Below are 27564 nucleotides of genomic sequence, written 5' to 3' on the forward strand. Positions count from 1 at the left end.
GCTGCCAGTATCACTGCATGAATAAAAACTAAATGGTGCTGATAAAAAACTACTCCAGGCTGTGTAGTCAGTCAATGAACCTAAGTCTCTTTTGTTTCCAAACTGAGTTTGATACAATCACGGTTTCTCCTGAATGTATTAGACATTAGCCATTGTCCATCAAACAATTTGTGAAGAAAAATTCTGGCTTACAAGTTACCCATGAATTACTGAACACAATCAGTATTCAGTACCATGAACATTCTGCTTATTCATCATGAACTGCAACTGATCACATGTACTGTTTCTATTTCTTAACTTGATAAATCGTTGTTTAAAAACTACCTTCACAAACACAGGGGAGGAGAAGCCACTCTGCACTTCTTGAAAAACATGTTTTGGCAACGGGCCCAAAAGTTTACTGCATTAAAAACCCCCACAACCATATGAACACAAATTGCACCACACGAGCATTCAGAGTTGATAAATTACATTTAGCTGAAAGTATTTAATCTGTAAAACAAACTGGAGACCTGACTGTGAAACAACTTAAGCATCTGCATTTCCATTTCTTTGGTGTATGCTTGGTCTCCTATCATAGGAAAGAGTGAAAAGAGTGCCTAATTTATCAAATACATACACCACTCATCATTTGATCTCTCTATACCACTACTTATTTTGATTTATTAGTTACAACATTCAAAACAATTTTTTGTCATGATAATTGAATTGTCTTTGTAGTCTTATTGTTGTGTAGCTAGACAACAGCATTAAAGATGTACCGAATTTCAGACCAAGTTGCATTATTGATTTAGAGTGCCATCATGATGTTATTTTGTCATGGTCTTATAACTAAAAAGCCCAGTTGTCTGGCTTCAGTTTTTCTTCTCGTGGGGAAAATGAAATCCTTTTACCCCTCTCCCAACAGTCATACATCTTCCTGCCACCTCCTGTCTCACTTGTACCACCACTGTCTCTTTCCCAGCTGCTGCTGAAAAGACAAGTATCATTCCAAATATATTTCAGTGGTTCTTGGGGAAAAAAAAGCAACAGGGTACAGGAATGTAAAGCAGAAATTAAGGTCAAATCCAATTTCAATATTTTATGAACTTCAATAACTGAAAAAAAAAAAAGCTGTATATGTGGAAAAAACATTCCCCTCAAGTGCACTCACAATAGCTGGAATTAACAACTGCATCTTTTGTATTGTTAGACATACTTCCTCTAGCAATTAGTTGGCATATTCTCTAAATAACCAGAGTTGTAAAAGCCAGCAAATGCCCTAGCACTTCTATTGGAAATCTTTAACAAAAATCACTAGTATTTAACAGATTGGTTGAAAACTGATTCCAAATAGGGTGCTTTCCTACTCTGCAGAAGACAGTGAGAATTTCATCTTACCTAATGCGGCTATTGGTGTTTGAAACAAATGAAAAAGGAAAAGTAAAGAAATGAAGGTGCCTAAAGGTTCTTATCTTGCTCAAGACATATCCAGAAGGTGCAATGGAGAGTCTGAAAAGCAAAAAAGCTGTGCACTAAATATCTTGACCTGTGAGTTGATTTTATGTTTGTTACCAGCATTTTCTAAAAATGTATTTAGTTCACACCACATTCCAATTTGTCTTACCAGCACAACTAGTCAAAGCCAAATACAAAGAGAGGCATGAACGCCACCCCACCTGGGCATTCTTTCTTTTTCTAGTAGCTGCTCCCTGAATTCGAGCATGGTCTAGGAGACAAGCTCAGGACAAGCTTCCCATGTCATTGTGATTCCAACCACAGCCTATCCTAAGGAAGATCTTGAAGCAAGGCCAAAAGAGAAAGGTCTATTTTATTCCAGCCCATCTTTTTAAGTCCCCCAGTAGATGCAGAGTTTACCATTTCACAGAACAGCAGCTCAGAACGAAACTCAAGAACAGACAGTTGAAACTTCTTTATATGGCTGGATCCTCACATCTCTGCCTTTCCTACTGCTTCTACCTGTTACCCTCATCTAGAACAAATTAATTGCAAGAACTGTGCATCTTTCCAGTCTGTTAACAAAGCAAAAGTTTATTCCATGCAAATTAAGTTAATGTATCAGTTTTTGTATCAGTTATGACTCTCTAAAGCTCACAAAAAACTACAAAACTAGAAAAACCGATGTTTTCAATTGGCTTCTGCCAGTGGTATGAAACATGCCCCTCCCACTCCTTAGTTTTGCTTACATAGCATGATTTCCAAGGGCCCAAAGTGTGGCCTCCCCAAAGCTACAGAACCTGCCAATTCTATCCTCACACTGTTCCATGTGTTTTTGCACCAAAGGGGGAATGATTTTTTTCCCGCAGTATCTAAGAAAAGTGATTAAGGACAGATTAGTGCTTCTGAACTGAAATGCACAGGACCCTATGGCAACAGATTCTTTTTGTATTTGGGAAGAAGCCTCATCAGCAAAGCAGCAAAAAGCCCAAAACTCAAGAACTGACAGTTGAAACTTCTTTATCTGGCTGGATCCTCACGGCTCTGCCTTCCCCACTGTTTCTGCCTGTTACCCTCATCTAGAACAAGTCAAATGCAAAAAAAGAAAACAGTACTGTTGTGCACAAGGTCAGTCAGTAAGCCTCCTGATCACCAGGAGAATGGGATATCCCACAGGCTTCAGGCAGCGACAAAGCCTAGAACTCCAGCTGGAATGTGGCAGCAAAGGGCTGCCAAGGAAGCAGTGGCATGCAAAGAGTCCTTCCCACAGAAGTTCTTCTGGGCAAAAGCTGGAGGCCTTGAGGTAATGCTAAGGCTGAGGTAACAAGATATATTAGCTACTCTGGGATTAACCAACTTTCAGCTACGCTGCCTGCATTCTGATCCACCATTATCCACAGCCCTCACCTCAGTATTGACAGAAATCAGTCAGTATTGGAACAAGTGGAACTGAAATCAGAATACACAAGATTTTTCTCATCTGACATTAACTGCAGAGTTAGAGTAGAACTTGTTTTGTTCAATGAGAAAATCAGGTACACCAAAGTTGAAAATAAAAGTGAATATAGTAAATTTATTCAGAAGTTTTTTGATCCGATCTACTTTTACTTCAAGAACTCCTAAGAACTTCTCATCTGAACTCTTAAAAAAAATCCCCACTCATTCAAGACCATGTCTTGTACAACACCACACTGAAAAAAGATGTTGCAAGACTGCTATCCACTTTTCTTTTTCAACATCCTTCTCCTAGGCAGAACGTGTCCATAGCAGAAATGTCATCACTCCACTTTGATTCAATGCCAGAAATGTGCCTATACAAATCTAGAAGTCCATAACACTCTGTCTGATAATGCCTGCAGGGCAGGTGGACTTGACTATATTTGGTAACCTTGCCTAGCTAGTACTTTTTCCTGTTAGCAGCTTATTGATGGTGTAGGTTGCTCAAGAGCTGCAGAGAATCAGCTGCAGTTGGGTAGAACCAGCAGCAGGGCACTCACGGGCACCTTCCACACCCAGCTCTGCACACAGCCAGCTACAGACAGGTCCTTTCTCAGCTCCCTTCTGAGTTAAAAACAAACCAACCAGCCCAAAGCAGCCTCTGGGGAGAATACATCTAGAAAGTTATCACTTCCAAGTGTCAGAAACAAGCAAAACATCTATCCTTCAAAACATCATAATGATCTCTTTAGGCTGTCAGCCCTGCCTAGCATCAGGTACACAGGGAGGGATGGTAGACTGGCTTAAGGAGTTACTTCTAATCAAGAGACAATTAATGATCACTGAAACGATGATCTCTCCTGAGCCTCACAAATGCCTAGGTCAGGAGGTGTGGGAAGTGAGCCATGGTGTTCCTCATGGCTGGGAGCTGCCTGCTGGCTGGAGGTGTAATAGGGAGCATTTCATGACCAGGGCAACAGCGTCCTCGTGCAGGTAGGGTGTAAATGTGTGCCTACTCAGCTGTACATGGATTTAAATATGCACACGATCATACCCATATGTAAACACGCCACACTTTGCAGTACACGCTTACTTAAATATGCACATATTTAAATCATAGAAATCTAACTGGGAGACTAACTTCCCTCCTTCTCTCATCACTGTGGGCCCAGTCCAATTCCTGGTGAAACAAACAGGAATTTATAAGTAGTCTTTACTGAACATTAGGCTTCAGAAGTCCCCCATGGTTCTCTCCTGTACATACACCATCAAAATTCTTTAACAGCCTAATATTTCCTGTGGCCACATATTACAGTGACCAGTTCAGACAAGGGAATATCAGGACACCGAGGCCTTGTGAGAAGAGAGGCCTGGGAGCTTCAGGGTAGTGAGAGAGGAGAGATTTCCGCCTGTGCTCCTTTCAGCACGTACTTTTTCATCAGATAAATACAAATATGTAGTACAGCAGTTATTTAGTGAGCAGCTTAGGGACATATTGTTCCCACTGTCCTAATTTTCCTGACACAATTGGTAAATTTAGACATCTAATTAACAGTCTGTGCCATTTATCAGGTTACTTGTTGCTGTTTTTTTTTTAAGGCTGTCAATTAAGCTTTCCATACCTTTGACATATTCTTCATTTCCAGACTGAGTCCTAGGCCTCTCAGAATGATTGTGAGTGCTTCTAACATCCCTTTTCTGTTTATGTGGGCTTTACATAGTCCCAGGGAGATGAACCAGGGTCATCTCTACAGCTAGTTTCAAAGTAATACTGTAACACCTGCATGTGTGGGATGGAACAGCTCACCAGGAGAAAAAAGGAAAGGATTTACAGTTCATCTCTCAAAAGTCAGCTGGGGTACAAGTTCATTCAGTAAGAGCCATTATAAACCATCTGCATATTTGTTGACATTTTCATAATTGCATTTGCAACACTCACATTTTAGGCCTTGCTGCTCTATGTTTAAAAATGCACATTTCTACCTTTGCTTATTTGTCCTCTTTTGTCTTAGTAGCTCTTGCATCTAGCATGTGAGATTTTCCATAGCGAAATATTTAACCAAAGTGGTGACATTATTGGACTAGGAGGCGAAAAGGAAAGTAAGGGAATTCAAATAAAAAGGAAGAGCTGTTACAGATTCACTGCCACATACATACACAAAAGCAGCTTGGAATGCTATGACAGATACATGTCTTGTTTGCAAAGTAGAGTCTTTGACCAGACAACACTGCAGACCTGCCTTAATGTGAATCCTCTTTAAAAAGTGTTTATTGTCACTTCTTACCAAAGAGAAACCAACATTCACGCAGCATATAAAGCATACCCCCTCACTTGCTCTGCCCACACAGGAAAGGTAAAATAGATCTTTAATGTTATGCTTAGCTGAAAAAATACAGATAAATGTGCATAGGCATCAAGATTCTATCACGATATTCCAGTCTGAGAAAGGTAGATACAGGATGAAAAAGAGAAGCCCCGGGAGAAAATGAAGCTCTCTTCACCCCAGATATTCTGCTCCTGGGCCATCCTGATAATTGTCAGAAAACCACTACCAGAAGCAGGCACAGGAAGAAAAAACTCTGCACAAGTATCTATTTGTACCTGCTCAAATGAGACGTGTTGCTTTATTCTGTCAGTAGTAACAACCCAATTAAAACCATAAGGTAAATTACCTTCAGGATCATGTGTTGACCACATGAACCTTGTTCACAGGAATGTGGTACACTCAATATCAAAAATGCCTGCACTGAATGTTTAGTAGGAAAAGACACTCCACACCATTATGCAGTGCCAAAGAAAGCTTTGCTACACCTTTCTTTTTCGCACATGCTTTAAATATTCAATTTTCAGGGTGGAGTTGCTGCTTGCTTTGGCAGGTTCTATGAAGCCCCCTACAGACCCCTGCAGAACTGGAAGAAAAAAAATCTGACAAAGATTTGTGAGAGGTTTTTTGTCTGACACCAATCTATCAGTAAATAAAAAAGGCCTTCAACTGGTTATCTTAGCAGATCACCTGACCTCCTGTAACAAAGTCTGACCTTACAGCCTGCAGCTCCAGGGCAGAGCAGCACTTCTGCCACCCAGCATTCCAGAGCCTTGGAAGGAGCCATCCAAAGCAGCCCTTGAGCAGTCTGCTGGGATGGAGGTGGGAGGAAACCCAACCACCCTGTCTCCCCCCACTCCCCTGCTAGCAGCAGTGCTGCTAACCTGTGGTAACCTGCTGGGAGAAGCCAGGGCTTCCAGGGTCCTTAACTCAACAACTGACCCCTTTTGAGTATTCCAGATTCCCTAGAAAACAGTCTCAGTGTCAAGGTGGGGTACTCAGGGAAACCAAACTGAGTTTTCAAAAACATCATGAATGCTTTCCACTGCCTTCCTCATCCCTCCTTGAAATAACTTTAGCTGGGTTCAAATTTCAGTATTGTGCCTAGAAATGAGGGCTCTTGAACATAATTCAGTAATAATAAACTGGGCAGCATATGAGCTTTAAGGTTTTCTCTTCAATTCTTTTGGTAGCTCCTTCTTGCTATGGACAGATTTCTACAGTAAGCAGCAACCCAAGTTCTGCTGGAATTGTGTTGCACACATGCTGGGAATACGATCTCGCTGATAAAAAGAAATCTGTAGCATTTCCTATCAAGATATTCACATTGGAGACCATCACAGAACTCCAGAAATTCAGGTCACAGGGAATTTATTTTTCTGAAAGAGATCAAACATTAGGACTAAAATAGAAAAAGCATCTTACAAATTTAAGCACAAGGTTGTGACCAGTGGCTAGTGAAAATCTACACAATGTCTGTGAAGAAAATAATTATTACTTGTTGCCAAGGTGAAAGGTAGCACCTTTGACTGAAGAGTAACAACTAACTTGGGTTAGCAGAAACCTTGATTGAAACCATTGTGCTTTACTCACTCTCTGTAGCTGATCATGCCTAGGGAGACTTCCTTCATTATATAAAGCGTGTAGGAGATAAATGGAACAGAAATCTCTAGGATAGTTAGGTCAGATGACATACACCACAGTGACACATTTTCCTCTGTGAAGCCAGAAATTTCCAGTCCTCAGACGTGACAGATGTGTCAAGTTTACTTTTCAAGGAGAAAAAAAAAAGGTGCTGTTGTAGTTCTGGCTAACCTTTGTAAAAACCCCTAATTCACAGAACAAGTGTGGAATCTTGTTTGGGAAAAGCTGATCTCCTGCACTATGCCTTGAAGCTACTACATGCCTTAAGTACCCTGACAAGATTTTGAATCAGACAATAAGGATGAAACAGAGGAAGAGTGTCTGCTGGGGCACCGAGAGGGAAGGGGGGCAGGATGAGAACAGCAGATGGTAACATTTGTTACATTTCACTTTCACAGTCCAAATAAGTCTAAAACCCAAAGCAACTATGCTGCTCCCATGTAATTAAGAGCTTCACTAATGTGAAAAACCTTTCTTTATGACACACATCAGAGTAGAGATGAAAGTTGCCTCTGAATGGCCACTCCAAAAAAACCCACCCTAATCAAAGACATTTGCCAGCCTTATCAAATACAGATGCACTAAGTCAGAGGCTGGAGAACATCTCTGTTAGCAACAAAAATTGGCAGCAAGTCTTGGGTAGATTTGAGTACCTTAAAACAGAATTTAACTCTTCATCACACAAAATTCTAAACAGAATTGGAGGTTCTTCAAAGTCCAAGCACACAAAATAATGTTGAACACATGTCGGTCTTCGGTGTACTTTTAACACAAACTCAAGCATTTAATCCAGACTAGCTTAGAGTACATGAGGAATGACTATGAAGTACTGAATTTAGTGGTGTGGAGGGGGAAATGCAAAAGCTGCAGAGGATCCAGCTATGCTCTCCCCACAAAGAAGTGCTCAGCTTCCCCAGATGGCTGTTAAGACCTCCAGAACATTGGGTTTGTAGTTAACAAGCACATTCCAAAAACTTACAGGGCACTGCACTTACCTCCACAGTAAGAGAAACCACTCTCTATTTGGAAAAGAAAACAATAAACTCAATTTTCTAGAACACATCACAGGCAAGACTTCCTTCTATATTATCTGTGAAGAATTAAGTACAGATAGCCAGAGCACAAAATATAACTCAAAAGTAATGGGCTCTGTGATAAATTAAGACATTCCTTTCATAGATTATAGTGCATTCCTGTCACATTAAGGCATTTTGAGCTAAAAAGCCAACCTAGAGATTGATTGGACTATTTTTTCAATAACTGAAGGGATTATATGCCAACATTTATATTCCAAACAGTTTCCTTAAACCTCATTGAGGATATTTTTCTGAATGTTAAAATGAAATAAAGTCAGATTTATGATTAAGCCTGGCATTACCAAGTTAAACTTTGGAGCAATGCTACAAAGCATGAGGAACAGTGCGTGTAACTGACTCATACATTTGGAAAAAAGTAAAAGTCCCACCACTATCAATGGTAATATTCAAAACCTCCTGTGAATCCTTATACCTCCCAGCAGTATTTATTAACCCATGATCCATTTCATGTACCTATGCAGAAGTTGAAATAAATAAATGATATTTATAAACTAACATACAGGTATTTTTTACTAAAATTATTACAACACTCCATACAGAGTAGACTAGCTAGATCTTAGATGCAATTGAAAAAACCACAATAAAAAACTTACTAAATATCTGCTTGCTCTTCAGGCCAGCTCCTAATATCCACTAAGAAATTCAGCTGCCTGACCTCTGCTGCCCAAGCTCCCCAAACGACTGCTTGGGAGAGGCAAATAAACAACATAAAACAGTAAAGCTAAAGAGATTACCAATTTCTCTCCTATTTCCTGCTGATCATTGCCAGACTATGTTTCTGCCCCAAAGTGCAGGCTTCATTATTAAAGATGGACAGAATACAAGCATATTCAGCGGAGGCCGGCTGCTCAGGAAATAGCTATAATTTGGTAAATAGCATAATAAACACTTGAGCATCCTTGATGCAATGGGTAATGAGCCAGTGTAGTCCTAAGTATGTACATAACAATGTTAAGATTATACTGTATTTCACATCATATATCTACACATACAAGTGTAGATGTCCACATAATATTTCAACTACTGTATTTGTTTCCCTTCTCACCTTCATTTATTACTTTTTTTTCCTGTACTCAACCAGTCATTTGTAAAAGAAAGCAACATTTTACTCGCATTCTTTGCTCCTTCTCTTTCATTTCACTCCTAGTATACCTCCATAAACCATCAGAAGCTTTTGTTCATCATGGCAAGCGAATGCATTACACTCTGAAGCACCAGAGCTCCTGGAACTAAATGTAATCTCACAGCAAGTCCTCAGCATGTCTGTAGCCCATGCGGTGGAATGCGATGCAAATCCCCAGCCTGTTCTCCTTGCCACCACGGAGAATAATGACAAACCATAACATATCCCATTCATCTAACAGCTGAAAGGGTAATGAATTACAGAGATAGTTCAGCCACTCATTATTAAAAGATTACAACATTAAAAATGAAGTGGTTTTTTTTTAAAGGCAAATGATCATGTTTTCATATAATGCAAGTGAAACTATACAATATTATGGATTCCTAGCTATATTGTAAGAGGCAGCTTGTAACAAAGGCTTCAAATTGAATTAGATTTAAAGTTAGCATTTCTCTAGCCTGAAACTCAATCCCAGTTCATACTGTTTTACTCTAAATACTGAATATATCAGTATTTTTTAATTGTAGTCTCTAGAATTTCTTGCTATTTTTCTCCGATTACCCATTTTCAGTGAAACTGCATGTGCACACAGCCAGTTTTGGTTAATATCATTCTTGGTCAGGATTTTAAAAAAACCCCACAAACCCCAAAACCCATCAAAATCCCCCAAACCACTACCACCAAATATAAAAATAAATGCACCAAATCCCCTCCCCCCCTTAACAACAACAACCCCACCACAAAAGAAAAAAACCAAACCCTGCCCCAAACCAGTCTACATTGCATGGTGCCAACAATGAAACACGTAACTGGAACAAAGCCTCTACATGACATGCTGGGCTTTTAAGTTATGCAGCCCACGGTTCCAAGAGAAATATCAGTGGCTTCATTTTAGAACAAACCTGTTAAGTTTTAGCATCAATAAAAAGTTCTTTATCAAACAAGCATCAAGCGAGCCCTTCCATCCCAGGGATCTGGTTACCCATAGACTTTTCAGGTTAATTCGGTGACAGATGAAATATGTACATACCTGAAACTGCTCAGAATGTACTACGGGTAAATGCATGTTTCCACAGGAGACTACTCAATCATTTGATACAGGACACAGCATCATCTAATATAAAGAGACTTTTTAATACAGAACATCTGCAACCCTTCTATCAGCTCCATCTAAATGTCTACCCAGGGTCAATTAAAAAATACCTCCAAAGTTTGATTCATAACTTTTTCATTTTCCCAAATACATTTCTGCTGTTTGCTGGGTAGGAATTGGGAGGTGGCGAGAGGTGGGAGGAGAGCAGAAGGTCTACAAGAAAAATAAGGTTGTCAGAAAATGTCAATAGTCACAGCAAATCTTCTGTAAATGATTTTTGGATGTCTGTTTCACTTTACGTACAGCTGAACAATAACAAGCATAATGCCAGCTTTCATTTTGGAAACAAGCTGCAAAGGGTATCTGTATATGGACCCAAACTGTAACCAGTTACAGCATAGGAAAATCCTGCTCTGGGACTTCAGTGGGGCAGCCTTTGAGGAAAATACATCCTTGGCTGGCACAGGCAGGGGAAACCTGGAAAGCTCCTGCTGCAGGGCTCAAAGGCAGGGAATGAAAAGGGATTGTTTTATCCTTAACTGTATTTCCTTTATTCATTCGTTCCCATTATATGATGGATTTCTTTGCAGTGACTGGGAAAGGCTACCAGAGGGTGGATGCATTTCTCTCACTGTCCCTTTCCCAGCAGGACAGGGCACTGTTGTCACTGTGAACACAGGGTGGGGCTCAGGGGATCCAGAGAGAAGAGCACTACCGAGGGAGCCCTTAAATCAGTGTTCTACTCTTTAAAGAAGACACACAGTGTCAGCCTCACTTTTAACAAAATAAGAGGCATAAAGGAGGGCAATGATATGCCTTGATTTTTGCACTGAGTATTCCCTCTCCATGCCTGGAGTGTTGCCATCATTCTTTAATGCTCATTTTCATCTTATAACCTTTCAGCTCAATCTGCTGAGTGGCCTTCCATGAGTATGTCTCTTAGGCCATGATGTTTCATTTTACTTTGAGCAGGTTTTTTACTTTCCTCAGAGCACTCTGAAAGCCACAGTAAATCCTACCAGATCCTCCTGGGCTCCAGCAGGGCCTTGACTGGCCATCACCATCTGTTCCTCACAGCCATCAGTCAGTGCCTTATTAGAAGCTTATTATTACTACTATAGACGATTTTGGAATCAGGAGTTGATTTCACATAAAAGTTCTTTTTAGCTCTGCTCCATGTCCCAGAAATGTCACAGGCCAGGTTTTTAAAATTATTAACAGCAATGACTACACAAAAGAAGTTACATTTTTCAGTCCCATCATGCACACCTTTTCACTATGTTAAACCTTGGGCACAATAATCACTCTACGGGCCTTTTCCTGAAGTACTATCAAATACCACTTCTCTTTCCTAGGATGGTGCTCTCTACTAAGCAAGCAGACTGTGGAGGTTACTGGGTGTTTGTTTGGTAAGCAATTTCTCTTTGTTCTTCAGTAATGTCACGAATGGATTTTTTAAATTGTCAAGTTTTCTTGTATTTTCACAGTAAGAATTTTCACAGTAAGGGTTTTTAAACAAAGTGGCTCTTCACATTAATATCCATCTCAGCCTTTATTAAAAGGATATAAAAATGAGAGGTGAGAGCAAAAATGCATATTTTTAAGTGACCAAACCCTTTCCTATTTCAGAATTAACCCAGTAGGAATATTTAAGTTTTGAAACTGTCTGAACACAGGCAAAATTTTATAGGAATATCTAAAAATTCCCAAGGACAAAAGCCTGTTTCCTCTCCTACCCAACACTGAGTGCTACACAGCACAAATAGGACTTTAACAGATCTGCTGCTTCTGGGAAATCTGCCATATAATAAGTAAATAAAACTAGTTTCTCCCATTTTTTTCTCATTTCAACCCTACACCCCAGGAAAGGTAGTATTCAAAAACCTGCATTTTGTTCTTTTTTAATGAATTACAAAGACTAAATTCCATCTGTAATTATCCTTGTGAAACACAACTAGAAACAATGGGATTGTACAGATGCAGCTACAAGATTAATTTGGTCTCAGACATCTTTGTATATCAGTGAGAATAAATGAGTAGCAGAAATGTCTCTAAATTTTGACTGCAGTTTTCAGGACTACCAGTTAAAATATATTTCTGAAGGAAAAGAAATCTGATATTGACTTGTTGGAAGAAACAGAGAACTTCAGTATACTGGTTTTAGGTTGCCTATTCAGGGAAGAAGTGGACCTTACAAGTTCTCACAATCTCAAGCTAGGATTTCCCCAGCAAATCTGAAAAAATATTCATCACTCCAAAGTCCATAAAGAACTGGGACTACAGTTAATTCTCCTACCCAAGGGAAAAAAGCATTAACCACAGCTTCATGCTGGCTCATTTCAATTTCACTCCTTTTCGTACACAGGACCACTCTGTGAGTCTCATCCAATACAAGACTTCCATGAAGTTCAGCAATCTTTGACTGGAGAACTTTGCCACAAAGCCACTACATGTTTGTGTTTGTGTGGCTTAAGACCAGTCCATATCTCTTTGGAACATCTGTTGTTGTTTATTTCAGGAGGACCGACAGGCTCCAGGATGTTCTCCACTATTTTGAAATGACTGCTGCTTATTTAGGTTCCCCAACCCTTCCTTCTGATCATTCTGCTCTGCTTCACTTGGTATTTCTGCTGCACTTTCTGCAATCAGGTCTGATCACTTCTGCAGCTGATCCCTATTCCTCCTGCTTTTGCCATGAAACAGTAAACATTTTTACCCTAAACCTCACCATGCAAAATGCAGTCTGACCACCTGGACTTTTTTGTATTGTCATCTGAATGTGCAGATGGTATCTCTGCTAAAGTAAGAGGTTATAAAACCTGAGTGCAGCTGTACTTCATCATCTTTCTTTGTTCTGCGTCTGAGACTGCTACTGTACATTGACTTTATTAAAGTTTTGTTTTTTCAAGAGACCAACACAATTATTACCAGTCCAGGCTCCAAAACGGACAGATACAGAATTGAAACTGCTGTATTAATGGGCTGTAACGATCTTTCTTTGCTCAGCCAAATGGATTGTCATCTGTGTTGATTCAATGCAACTCCTCTGAGCCATTCAATACAATTGATCACAAGATGCTTTTATAGAGCATTTGGTTATCCTCGAAATTTGGTACCCAGGGGTCCTGGAAAATGCCCACAGCTTGAACTGTTTTTCAGTGAATACCTTGCTCTATAGCTGACAGTAAAATTGTTCTTTTTCTTGTCTTGCTCCCAAAATTCCCCATACACATTCAGAGAAATTCTGTTTAAGTCTCACTGCCTCATTCTTGATAGCAACATCCACTTGGCAATTTTAATTAAATCTCATGGCTTCAATTATCTGTATACAGACACTGTATCAATTTAAGTTGCTTTCCAGCCTGGCTTTTTTTTCCTCCTCCCTGATGTTTTATTTTGGTCTCACTCTTCTGTTTGGTCAGCCTTTGAAAACTGGGTCCTTGAGAAAGCTATCAACTACAATTTTAAATTTTTAATTGCTTTTAAAATCTCATTTTCAGTCAATATTTACAAACAGAGTGAAAACCTCATACTTCGGTGCATGATTTACAATCTTTTCCTTTTTGCCTATAAATTAGCGCAACATTTTATGCAGCTAATTTAACTTAATTTTTTTTTCCTTCTCTGATCAATGCTAAATATGAAGTTTCCTCTGATTTATATTCCAGATTTCCATATCAACCTTTACATTGTACACTTGGTTTAGGTCTGTAGCTGCTCTGCCTGGTGGATGTTAAACAGAAACCTAGATGTTCAACATAATTTTCCATTTACTTATGTGGACACTTAAGGATGGAGCTGGTCTAAACATGGCTGGACAACACAAAATGTTACCCCTGTAGACAAGAACTCCTCTCCACAGAAATCGTTCTCCTGGTTTCAGTCTAACCTGCATTTTCTAAACACACATAAGATCCCTCACAAAGGAATCTGCTTGAGTAAGGAGAGCCCAAACTGACCAAGGAATTTTGTTTTCTACCTGGAACGCTGGAACTTTCTATTGAGCTTTAATGATTGTGCAAAGCCATTACAACACTACTGCAGTAACTGGTATCAAAGCCAACAGACACCAGTGCTATCACAGGCAAACAGCCCCCCGAGACTGACTTAACCTTTGACCAGCAAATTTGATCTGTTATAGGCAATTTGTGTCCCAAGGTACACAGTGAATGGCTGACGTACACAAAATAAACAAAGACTGAGAAAGACAATAAACTGACAGCCAAGATCAACAAATGGTCCTGGTGTCCCATGAAGCCATTAATAACAATACTCTGTCAAACACGCTTTTTTCCAGGCATGGGCTGGTTCAACATCTTTGAGTGCCTATGTGACCTTGAGAGATGGGGCAGATGTAGTGATGTGACAAGAATATTCTACTGGGAAGAAGCTTCTTTAAGCCTATGCAGTCCTTAAAGATCTCCTTGCTCCCCTCCCCTAGAGGATTTAAGTATGCAAACACGAAATCCATCACCTCCTCTCCTAATATTTTGCTCTTCTTTAAAACAGAGACAGAAATAGTTAGTAAAAAAAAAAAAAAAGAAATTTGGTAAACTAATATACAATAGTTTCAAAGATTTATGTGCTAACACATGAGTTCCATAAAAATAAAAGAACAGGTTAAAATAGCAAAGGTAGAAAGTTTTGAGTTTCTACATGTGATGAGTGAATTATACTTACACACAAAATCTTTACAGAGAACAAATACACTTCCCAAAAGAGTTACCTATGTATTTTAACTGTAGCTCTCCACTGTAGCCTTTTACTATGGTGTAAACATACTGTTTTAATAAAGATCTAGAAAAAAGAAGCCAAAGCACATATAATACACCTGTGGTCTATTGCTTTATTCTACTGGAGTGAGGTCCTAACACTCGGGTAAATCTTAACTACACACTTATTCTGAACCTGAAGTCTCACTTATTTTCCCCCTACTCTAGAGGAGTCGGTTACGTCTATTTTTTTTTCTTCTTTTTAATCTTCTCTAGTGAAAGATCATTTTGTCTGTGCTCCACTTTCAATTCCCTACAAGTGCATGGGCAGCAGTTTATGGTATAATGTAAGTTTTCCACAGGAGATATAGGGCCAGCAGTGATCCTTCTTCCCAACATGACAGGAAAATCATCCTTCAATTTCTTTAAACTCTAGCCTAAAACAAAAAAAGATTAAACTCATTCTCTCCAATCTGAATATCCCCACAGGGCAGAGGAAGCTGGTATTTAAACCAGAATACATATTAAGGATGAACTAAATAAATATAGTGTTATTGGAATAATTTTGCTAGCATATTTTAGACTAAAATTTGGTGTGTTTCCAATTAGACCCCTAGAACATATATTTTGTAGGAGTGTGGCTTCCTTCCTCCCCTCCAAGCATGCCAGAAACATGGTAAAATACTCAAGTATGTCTAAGACACAGATTTGTAATAGTATTTTCCACGCAGGAGATGCAATAACCCCAAATTCACTTCATGTCAGCACTGGGGACTAAAGCCAGTTATCCACTCAGAATTAGCAAGCTCACACTGCCAAGTCAGTTTTCCCTACTCACTGCAGACCTCACAGGCAAACCAACAAACTGTGCAGTTCAGAGGAGCAGCAGCACAGGATTTGGAGCCTCTCACAGCGGCCTTGCACAGCAGTGTCAGCGTTGGTACCACACACATGTAAATACAACTTGCACTGTGCAGTGACTGAAATTAGCACACATGTCACATGTAGGGACAGAGCAGCTGACACCACTGCTACAGGCAGAGAGGATTCACAGCAAATCCATACCTAGAAATTGCTCTTCCCATCTTCCCAAGCCACTTCAGCCCAGAGCTCCTGGAGCTCTGCCTGATCCTGCCTACAGCACCCTCCACTGCTGCAGATGACTGATGGCTTGGGAAGCAACAAATGACAACCAAGCTAAAATAGCCTGAATGGGAATTAATTACCAAAGAGATGAGGCAGAGGTCTTCAGAGATGAAGAGGTACATTAACCTACTGCAGCACTCACAATCATGATAATCTGCTGTTTTAAAGGAAAGAAATATTTATTAATTTCATTTTTAGTAACTAACTCCCTGGTGTATCTATACACACATGTAATCATTAAAAATAATCTGCAGCTGTATTTTGGACATTTTGTCTCAGAAGCAGTGCATTTTGGTTTTGTAAAGTCTTTATTTTGACAAAGATTTATTTAAAAACTTGTATTTTACATTGCAGCCTCTATCAAACCAAGACAAAAAAAATTCAATAATTTAAAAACTTATTGCTAGGAAGACTAAATGAATAAAATTGAACTTCCTGGAGTGTCCTTCCTTGCTGTCTGCTAGGGAAGGTGTCTGCTCAGGAGGCCGAGCAATCCAAGAACATGTAAATGAAAACAAACCCTTCCAAACACAGAAGAGGATATGGGAAGCGTATTTGCGAGGGGTGGGGGTGGACATAAAAAGGAAAGCTAACTTCTTTGAATTGTTTATTTCCTCAATCTAATTTTAATTAAAACCAGAACATTAGGATGTCTGTTATACTGAGCTACTGTAATACAGACTTCCACATTAGAGGATAAGAAGCTAAACACAAAGATGACAGAGGCAGAATGAACAGTGCCTGACTCATTACTCTCGAGGTTTCCTTGGCTAGAAGGAAAATAGCAACCAACAATAGTGGCCTTCTGTCACCAGAAGATAGCTTTACAATTCTATTTACACATTACTGCCAACCAACCTGATGGTAATCTGGGGTTAGTGTGGGGCCAGGTATTCACTGCTTTCAAATAAGGGACAATGAATGGCACAGGCACACAGCTCATTACTTCAAACCCAATATTGGAGTGAAATGCTAAAGAGCTGATACTCAGTGGCTCATGTATCTTGTACTAAATATACACACAGACAGAATTTTTAACACACAGAGGGGGACAGGGTTTTTCATGTCAGCATTTGGCTAGCATTTTATATTTACCCTGGTTACTTTTTATTCATTCCTTACTGTTTCTTCTCCACAACAACAAAATAGAGCAAAAGTGGGAAGTTGCAAGAACAGAAAGGGAAAAATGAGAAGACCTCTTCACTTTCACTCCTCAGAATTATTCCAAGATCTCTTAAAGAGCAAGATCAAACTCTCCCACATGCACCAGGGCCAAGCCAAGATCCTGGAGACGTCATTTTCACTGAATAAAGGAAGCAAGCAGGGGAAGATTCCTTAAACGTAAATATTTTTGTGAAGGAAACATTTGATAACATGATTAACTTGTATGGTAAAGGACAAACAGCGTTGTGACCACTGAGAAATCAGAGCAGCTGCTGCTCATGACAAGGTGCAGAATAGAAGCGACTCACACTGAGGGCAGGGCCCAAACCAAGGAACTCTGCTGGGCTTATTAGTCAGGGCTCTGCATAAGCTGGGTGACAACCAGGACAAGAGAGGTCCCAGGCTGCAGATCGGGTAGAGAGAGGAGGAGAACAAGCTCTGCCAGGATGCAGGGTTGGAGCTGACAGGAACACCAGTTACCTGCTAAGTTAACTGGGTAAGGATCAGTCCTGCACCTTTGCACTCACATCCAAACGAACGAGGGGAGGTGCAGGAGAATGGGACACGACCAAACGTGGTGCAGAGCAGGAAGCTGTGAAGTGCTTTTCTCACTGCTGCTGGCTAGAGATGGAAAGCAGGAGCTGGGCTAAAAAGGATATAAAGCCTTTCTTCATCATCCATTTAGCTGTGCCAGTGCTCACGCACATGGTGGCTGGCTTGCAGAGAGAAGGAAACCCCAGCTTGTCACCACATGCAGTAGCAGCAGCAAGAATGGGTATGGAGAGGAAAATCAATTTGAGAGTCATATGAAAGCTTACTACTTTCTCATTTTCTTAAGAATAAAACTATTTGCCTGCTACACTGTAACAGGAATAACCAGACTGGTTTTTAAATGTATTTAATTTTTAACTGGTTTAATGGAACAATGATAATATAAAGCAGGGAAATGTTGTTATTTTTATTTTTTACAAGCACAGAGGATAATTTTTGTGTCAAAGCTAGGGCTCAGGGCAGTGGAGTTAACCAGTGATTCTGAAGAAATCAGTGGCAGAGCAGGCACTGGAAACAAAGCCTCTTTCACAATATTTCCTGAACCTTGTCCTATCTAACCCCAAACCTAAAACTTTTCCTATCTCCTACATCATCTCTTCTTCATTTTCTGTCAAAAATCCCATGTGGAAATAAAAAAAAGGGAAGAAAGAGACAGAGTAGTTCAAGGGGTCAGGTTTTTTCTGAAGCTAGCATGCTTCATATGCTCTGAAATTGTGGCTACCCCAAAAGGAGATTTCTTTTATATGTCAGCAAAACAAAAGGTCAGCCTATTGAAATATTGGTCAGGTCTGACTTTCTTCTATTAATAACAAGCAGAGACACATTTTTTAAAGTAATAGTTAAATAAATGACCACATGTCTGCAATCATTTCGACTTAAAATGTCAACTGGATTTGAGATGCCATGTGCATTTAATCAATGACTCTGCACTATAATATAAATATTACTTTGGTTTGACTGCATTGTGTGGCATACATCATAATTCAGTGAGATGAGTATATTTAATTTTCTCTGCAGATGGCTGTTAACGGCAATGCCTACGAAACCAGCACCCAGCAGCACTCTGGAGTTAAGGAATCTGTCAGGAATCTCCTCCAGTATAATTTCTCTGTTCATTGTTGCCTCTCCTCCTAACCCCTCCATTTACCACGGTCATGTTACAAGAACTACTGATTCAGAAAATCAGCAAAAACCTGTTGTTTCTTTTGTTATCAAGGCAGCTCTTATATTCTGCACTGTATTCCTGAGCAAAACTTTGTATTTATTGGTTAAAATGCAGCACAGGAAGCCTTAATTCAAATTTTGTGGGCATGTCTTTAAACCCTCTAGGACCTTTAGCCATAATGCATCTGTACTACCTACAGAAACACCCAGGGTACCACAACTTCTGTAGAAAACATGGAATCCAAGCTTTATCCTCAGCTAGATTTTAGCAGGATTTTAGAGCTGGTAACAGCCAACTCCAGTGGATGCTGGATGAACACACTGCAGCAGTGTTCAGTATCCCCCAAGAACACACTTTGCTTTCTAGGATTCTTCTTGCAGAACACATTTCTTGGGAGATTAGAGACAGACACTTAGCAGAAATATGCTACCTTCAGAAAATACCTGGAGTTTACTTTTAGGAGTTGTGGCATGCGCAGAGGTCAATATTAAATGGGCGAGTATCCATTAAAGTAGAATTTAAAGTTAATCCTCACAGACAAAGCACACTGCCTTTTTTTTTTTTTTTTTTTTTTGCTTAGTAATGACTTGAATAATGATATTTCAACTTGAAGTGAACATGCAAGTTTTTCACAAAAAGCATGCTCCTTGCAAACAGTTTGTAATTTTGAGTCCTTTTAAATAGTCAGAGGGAACTTTCTGCTCTGATCTGTTAAGTAAATATAAATCTTGTTATCCAAGTTCAGTAATGAGAGTGAGGGGTCTATTCCTCACTGCACTTGCATACATCTAACGTTAATGAGATTTATGCATGCATATTAAGGGGAGAACAGATGCTTAATTAAACAAATCAGCCTTTAGTAGACAGTCTGCATGATCATTTTTAGTACAAAACCCCCTTATTTTCTCTGCTTTATTCTGACTATGAATGCAGCCAAGGAGGAATTAATATGGTGGAGGAAAAGAAAAAGTCATACATGTAAAATGAAATGCTTGGGTTTTTTTAGTTTAAAATATCTGACAAATTTGAGATAGATTAAATTGACTATTAATAGATATATACTCTCTCTCATTTTCTTATGCTCTTTAAAGGAAAGTGGAGTTTTATTTACCAATTTACCTAAATGAAAAGTGGGAATTTTATTATGCAAAACAAAATCAAGGCCTCTAAATAACTCATCTGCCTCATTAACTGATCCTGTCTTTCAAATACACATGATCCACCTCAGATAATTTTGCAACTGAGGACAAAAAAAAAATCTAAAATAACTTTAGCCTAATTAAAACATAATTTAAGCTCATTGTGGTTTTTTTATCTGTCAATGTCCATATTGATTTTCAGCATCATACACAGATAAATACATTAAAAAGTTATATACATCACCTCTCTCCAACAAGTCACATCTTTATTATTTACTCCTTCTTCATATACTGCTACCTTTTCTCTACAACACTCAACTTTTAAGGGCAACAGAGTAGAAAAAAAAATCTCTCCATAAGTTATCATACTGCCATACTTAATGGAAGTCAATATCTGTATATTATGCTATCTACTCTGCAATACCATTACAGGCTCAACAGTGCTGGTTGTAAAAAGTATCATTCTGAGCACAAGGCCTGTAATAGTGGTAATGAAAAAAGGGTCATTTCTGTCTTCCAACTAGAATGAAAAATTAAAATCACTAAGGCACTTAGCTCAAAGGAAAATTGGCAAATTAAAGGGACAAAAAATAAAATATTCATGGCTCATATTGTGAAATGGAAGGTAAATAATTTAAGATGAACTATTATGTGGGAAATTGCACTCTTTCTAAGAGCAAAAAGCAAATCTAACTAACACACACATATATATTCTTGCTTCCTGGGCTCGCAGTTATACGTATATGTGCACAAATATGCAAGTCATGGTTGAAGTACAATACTGCTGGGGGATAAGGCATTTTCTCACCTATGCTAATTTTTAAATTATTTTCTAGTGAAACAGTCAAGTTGACAAGCACTGCTGTATATGAAGGAAGTTGGTTGTTTTTTCTTCCAGAGTCCAGCCTAGAAGTGAAGACTGAATGAGAGAGTGCTCGCCCACTGCAGTCCAGTTCAGCACAACTCTTTACTCTGAGTCACCCATTACATACTTGCTCTTAGATTTTTATGCCACACAAAAAAATTGTGGCCTCAGCCTCCTGGTCTCTGCCTGGAGGAGCTACCTATTAAAATGCCATTGGTGTGGCTGCAGTCCATTAGCTATCTTACCTTCATATCCATAAAACTGAGAGGGCTGCCCAGAAATTTTACAATCACTATCTGGCAAAGGTAGAGAGAGTCACAGACTTATGTTTATTATACTCCAGCACTCTAACAACTGCTGTGGGATTAGGATACAGAACTGCACTGCACGGCAGAGGTCACATTTCCCTGGTGATTTAAAGGTTCAGTCTTCTGCCAACTTAATTTAGAAACACAAAGTCTACCTTTTTTAGAAGATAATATTTTGACAGTTTCTCAAAGCATTGCAATTCAATAACTACAGAGTACAAATTTAAAATCTGGAGTTCACCACCTAGCAAACTGAGGAATAATTTTTAAATTTATTTTATTAACCTCTTGGTTAGTTCAGCTTTGCATCCTTGGTCTTAAGTAACAATACATTTTGCATTAATGTTCAGCATCAGGGATTTCTAACACCCTGCACCAATGGGTTAATTACCCCTTCCAAACAGCCTGCAGAGCCCTCCTCACAGAGCTGTTGCCAGTACTAAACAATGACAACACACAGTACCTTTTTTCAAAGGCACAAATATGCTGTTTCACTACAGTGTTTCTCCTGAAAATAGTGAACACCTTCAAAAAGAAGTACAGGGAAGCTCATTTGCTCATTGTCCAGCAGTCTTCTAAGACTCACAGTGCCTGGAAAGAATCATTTCTCAACGTGAGAAAAGGGACGAGCCCAGAATCAAACGTGGCATTGTGCAATCTTGCTGCACTCATGTATCTGCACAGAACTCAGTATTATTTCTGTTCTGAAAAAGATTCAGTGTAGATGCTAGACACTAGCCTTGCCCTGAGACTGATATATGCATTTAGTCACAGCTCCAGTAATGAAAGTATTTAAGGTACTTGTTTTCTTGATACACAGTACTAATTTACTGTTCTGTCTGTTGTCTAGTGGTGGGTTATTAGTGAACAGTGACAGCATGATGTGCCAGAAAACATCAAAAAGTAAAATATAATGTTCCTTGGCCAATGTGACACAAAACCAGTTAAGACCCAACTTCTGTTGTTCTTTGGACTGCACATATACACTGTCAGAACTACAGCAGGCAATATATGCATCAGAACCAACCAAGGAAACAAAATTGTGCACTTCAGCACCACAGTGAAATAGTACTTTGGATTACAGAGACATTAACCAGTGTCATCAGCATTTCAAACCTCCAGTACATTAACCTACTTTGCCCAAATGCCACAGCCATTAATATGCTGCAGTCAAGAGTTTCAGTTAATACTGAGTGAAAAAACAGGTCTTTTAAAAAAAACAATGATTACAAAAATAAAAGCATGATTTCTTGATGGTCTCCCTGAATCACAGTCACCTAAATAAAGCTTCAATCAAGGAAAAGCTTAGCAGGAAAGCAATCATTCTTCTTTTTGTATGTGTAAAAAAAGACCAGGAACTACAAGTAAATAGCAGCTGAGCAACAGATGAGGCACTAAGTGAAATCTGTTAGCAACTGCTAACAGCTTTGCTATTTTCTGTTGTTAAATTAAAAAAAAAAGGCAAAAAACCAATGCAGTAGCAATTCCAATATGTTCAAAAAATCTCAGATGCAAAAGACTAAAGCTCAACAATTCTTGTACTAGAGCTGAATACTTGGATTTGGTTTTAATGCCTTGAAATGCTTTGTTATTGATTGTAAAGCAGAAGCCAGACAAGTCACATAGCCACTATCAAGGTAAAACTTACAGCTGTATGAGTGACCCAGCAAACACAGCACAAAAACCCACCATAGACAAGCAGGACATTTCCAGCAGCTGTTTTAGCCTCAAATTCTGCTTTCTTTTGTCCTTTACACCTGACCCCATGTCATTCACCAGAAAATGCATGTGTCTTAATTAGCACTGAGCTTTCTGGCAAGATCTCTCTTTTTCATTGTCCTTCTGGTCCTGGAGCTTTCACCACAGATGCTCAGTTCCTACTTATCTCAAGCCAATTTTGACATGGGTTCAGCAAGTCTGTTTTTCTGTTTGGATGCATCCCATAGCACAGCAGAACCATGCAGGAACAGCTGAAATAGCTCTGAACAAAGCTGCCCATGAGCTCCAAACAGCATGGACATACCAGAGGGGGCTTCCAGCTCCCGGTAGGATTCGTCACATGGCTGCAGTCACCAGACTAGGTGATAACATTCATGACATTGCCTAGTCCCAGGAATGTATTTCCTCTTGTCACCCCTGCCACTTGCTTTCATAACTTTTTTCCCTTGGCTTTATCTCTCCTGTCAGTCTAACAAGGGCTCTGTTCCTCCTTTTGGTGGTCTCATACATGGGGGGCCACAGCACAACCACCACCGTACCTACAAAATGCACACTACAGATTTCTTTCTCCACCAAGCTTTCTGCTCCACTGGAGGGTTTACATTTCTAATGCTCCCTATGTGACAGGTTCCCTTTCCAATTTAAATTCATCATGTTCAAAAACTGGACTCATCTCAGTTTGTAAATACTTCTCTCATTCTTTCTCTTAAGAAACCAAGAATTCGTAGCCACCTTGCCTGCTGTAGAAGCTAACAACTTCTGTCATCTTAAACTTCTCTCTTTCCTTCCACAGATGTTCTACCAATAAAACATGCCAGTTTCATTCCCACAACGTCATAAAATAATCTGGATCTTTCTTTCCATCCGTGTTGCTAAAATACTCATCATTCAAATGTCCTCCCCATCCCCCCTGACACTCCTCACCCTTCACATCAGTATAAGACTCCAGTTTGAAAAAACAATTCTTGAATCCAGTATTTTGTTGGTATTTGACCTGCTCTCAATTCCACTATTAGTTCCCTATTATTTCTTTTAAAAACATTCAGATCAGTTGGTTTTGTTTTTCATGTCATACGTGCCAGTTTCTGTCTGAAAAAATACCAGCCTGGATTTGCTCATCTTGCCCAGGACGTATGGTCCCAATTATTTTGTAAACTTACACTGGTTGCTCTTGTTAAAGCTCTGCTTTACTGGTCTGCACTCTTCTTTCACTTCTTAGTATGGCTGGGATTTCCTAACACTCTCACCTTTTCAGGAAGGAATTTCTTTTCAAATTTTACAAATTCTGGAAAGAAATACCACCAAGGACACAGAACCTCTAAAAACATCCCAGCTGAACTCCTAGTTCTTACCTACTTCTCCTTCTCTGTTTATTATAACATGTTGCTTCCATCATTATTGTTTTGTAGAGATTTTCAGTGGGATGGAAACTCCCATTCTGTGCTGCCATACAGATAAATATTATTAACATTGTCAGCTGGGAAGACTATCAGTCTGAATCAAAGACCAGCTTGTGGAAAGAGCAGATGTATAAACCTTGTGTACTACCAAAATGTGGAACATATTCTGAAAGAGGGAATCACTACAATTGGTACCTGTTGTTCCCAGCTTTGCATACTGAACATTATGAGAGTTTCTGTCAACTACGATAGCTTGTTTTGGATTCTGATGTCATCCCATGTTCTTTCTGGCTCAGATATAATACCCCTGTAAGACTTTACAATCCAAACTCTGAATCTGCGACGTATCTTTGATGCATGAATCAGTACTTATCCTTTTGTCAGACCTCTGCGCCTCTCCTCTTTCCTACTCATGCCAAAGAGCTAAAAAGAATGAAGAGATATAAAGCTTAAGATACACAAGAGAGTTTTTGAAGTTACTCTCCTAATTATTCAGATTTTGGCTACCCTTCCATATTAAGTCCTGTTTCTTTAAACAGTGTGAAAATGCACGGGTGTGTGTACATGCCTCCTCTGTTCCTGAAGAGCCCGTTTGAAGGCAGACTGGTATAGCCAGGTACATCTAATGAACACTAACAACTGTTGAACTCATGCAAATCTGGCATGCCTGTGTATTTCTGACAGTGTCTCCACAGTGCTCAAAAGCTGACAGGGCCATTGCTGATACGTGGAAGAAAGTCAGCTAAATCCTTCCATGTTAATACAACACAAGTAATTCCACTCTAGAGAACATAGTGACAGGAAGTTGTATGGCAGGTTCATACATTGCATGTCCTAATGAAGACCATGATCAGTGACTGATCTTGCAGCTGAATTTTTTAGATTACTAGTTAAATGTATCCTTGCCTAAGCAGTGATTGTAGGTTTTGTATTTATGTGTCCTGTCTACAGTACAGCATGACAAGAAACACCAATAGCCTCCTAAAGCCAAGGTTAAGTGTTCAGTGCCGTAAGTAACCACATGGTCCTTCAGTTTAACCTCTTCCACATGACTAAAAAATTTCATCACATACCCTGTATCAAATGCAAAGAGCTACTTAAACTGAAACACTTAAATCCTCTACAAAGTCAACAGGTACCAGAGTGAAGGGTGTCAGCAACCAGTCCTTACAGCACCAGAGGTTCCAGCAAGAGCAAGGAAACAGCCTGAGGAACTCTGATGGCTCCAGAGTATACAGAGCCACAGAACAAACAGCCACAGCAGCAATCCAAACACTTGCATGCTGGGCAGGGAGGACACTGAACTTTTGTTCACTGCAGGCAATGGCCGAAGCCATGAAGCAAAGATTTTATCATAGGCAGTGGCTTTCAGCAACTGCAAATAACAGCAGACCTTTTGCAGTAGCACAAGGACTCTGCTCTCCCTGCAGCTTGTGAAGGAAGCAGATAAGCAAGGGAAGAGAAGGCCAAGGTCTGACTGTGGGAGCAGGATTTGTATTACTCAGAAATACTCCCCACAAATCCTTCCCCACCGATACATGCCTGCTTTAAGCCTAAAACCTTGAATCTTTTATGACATATGGGAATGCATTTCAAAGGCACAAAAAGACATTTTGTCTGCCAAATGTCTTCTGCCGCAGTTACAAGTTTGGTGTAAAAGTATAAACTGCTTTCTTTTTCAATAACATAAACATTATTTGAGTCCAAGTGAAATAATTTTTCCACTACTTTATGAGAGCATCGGCTGTTTCCTATCTTAAAACAAGAATAGGTGGTTGTTTTGCTTTGTAAAATGTCATACCTCAACATGACACCAAAGCCTTTCTTCTTTTTCTTTTCTGGATCTTCATTCTCTTCCTTCTTTTTCTTCTCTTTGATTTTAGATTTGCCCTTTTTCTTCTCTTTTTCTCTATTTTTTTTGTCTTTTTTTGCTTTGATTTCTGTGTCTTCTATTTCAGGGTTCCCTGGAGGGGCAGATTCCACATTTTGAGCTTCTTGACCACAGTGAGAGCTCTTATCAGAGCCACCATCTGTACAGAATGAAAAAGAAGCAGTAAGGATGGCTACGGGCCACTGAAATGCAAACATGTGAAATACAGCAAGAGTGTCTTCAAAGAGCTCAAATGACTCACAACAGTTACTCATCTAATTGAATAATTTAAAAAGCAGACTAAACAGATCTAGTGGATTCAAACAGATTTGTATTGTAAATTAAACACAGAATTATTTTAATGAATTGTTTTCTAGTTATTGTTCCTGATAGAAGAATCCCGATGCAGTAAAGTACTCTTTGAAATCTAGCTTGTTAACCTCCATCAGCTCAAGAAAACCCCGTGCTGGGTTTCAAACAGAGAGCTTACTTCAACAAGAGATTCTGGTGACTGGCATAACCAACCTGTGCAACAAAATGACTTCATTCACTCCCTGGAATCTTTCTATTTTAGTGGCTGAACAAGACATGGATAAAATGTTCTGTCTGGCTGGAAAAGAGCCATGTTCTTTCTGCTGGGGGGCTCAGGATCCAAGCACAGTTTTACGCTCCATACTAAAGGAGATGTATTTCCAGACTGGGGTCTATAAAACCCATAGTGACAGAACGAGCAGCAGGGTGCTATCAATACACTCTGCCTTATCTACAACATGAAACAAATTTCCTGGCTGGAAAAGGGGGAATTGTAAAACAAGAGAGATAATTTTTAATGTAATCTGAAGAAAGCAGCTGCTTCTTGAAGTTGAAAAACATAATTATTTAAGGATTGAATTCTAAATCCTCCAACCCACCCCTGCCCCAAAGGAGATCAGTGAAAGACTTTACACTAAACCCAGTCAAGGTTGGATGGGGTACTGCAAAGACAGCTCTATTCAGTGTAAGATGTGAACAGCTTTTAAAATGCTATCAGCTCCAATTGGACTAAATCACAGCTCAGGGCGCTCTATCGAGCTGGCCCTCAGCAGTGCTAGGGGAGGGTGGCTCCCTCAGCCATGCCATCAGCAGCATACCCTCTTCTCCATCCTCAGGTCCATCGTAGGACTTGTCGATGGCAGCTCGGAAGCTCTCATTGCATCCGCGGCCCCGCACCACGTGAGGCCTGGGTCTGTGGAAAGGGAGCTCGTTCTTCCTTACTTCAGCCACAGCAGTCTGAAGACTCTCCAGAGAACTGGACTTCTTTAAGCCCAGAGTAGGACCAAAGTCTTTGCCAGAAGAGTCTGGAAAACAAATGGTTAAGTTCTTATACCAA

The 27564-nt window shown here is 39.6% G+C and overlaps 1 protein-coding gene across 2 annotated transcripts in view; it reads right to left on the bottom strand.

Annotated features, from left to right (window-relative positions):
* The window catches only part of PARD3B (par-3 family cell polarity regulator beta), a 392276-nt gene that overhangs the window by 109251 nt on the left and 255461 nt on the right, over positions 1 to 27564 (bottom strand). For both annotated transcript variants that reach the window (XM_063400372.1, XM_063400371.1), the window contains 2 exons: positions 27326 to 27532; positions 26127 to 26355 (listed from right to left, as the gene is read on the bottom strand). In XM_063400372.1, the coding sequence (XP_063256442.1) occupies positions 26127 to 26355; positions 27326 to 27532 (436 nt within the window). The remainder of the gene's footprint in view (positions 1 to 26126; positions 26356 to 27325; positions 27533 to 27564) is intronic.

This window comes from Prinia subflava, chromosome 6 (assembly GCF_021018805.1).
Source record: "Prinia subflava isolate CZ2003 ecotype Zambia chromosome 6, Cam_Psub_1.2, whole genome shotgun sequence".
In the NCBI taxonomy this organism is placed as follows: Eukaryota; Metazoa; Chordata; class Aves; order Passeriformes; family Cisticolidae; genus Prinia; species Prinia subflava.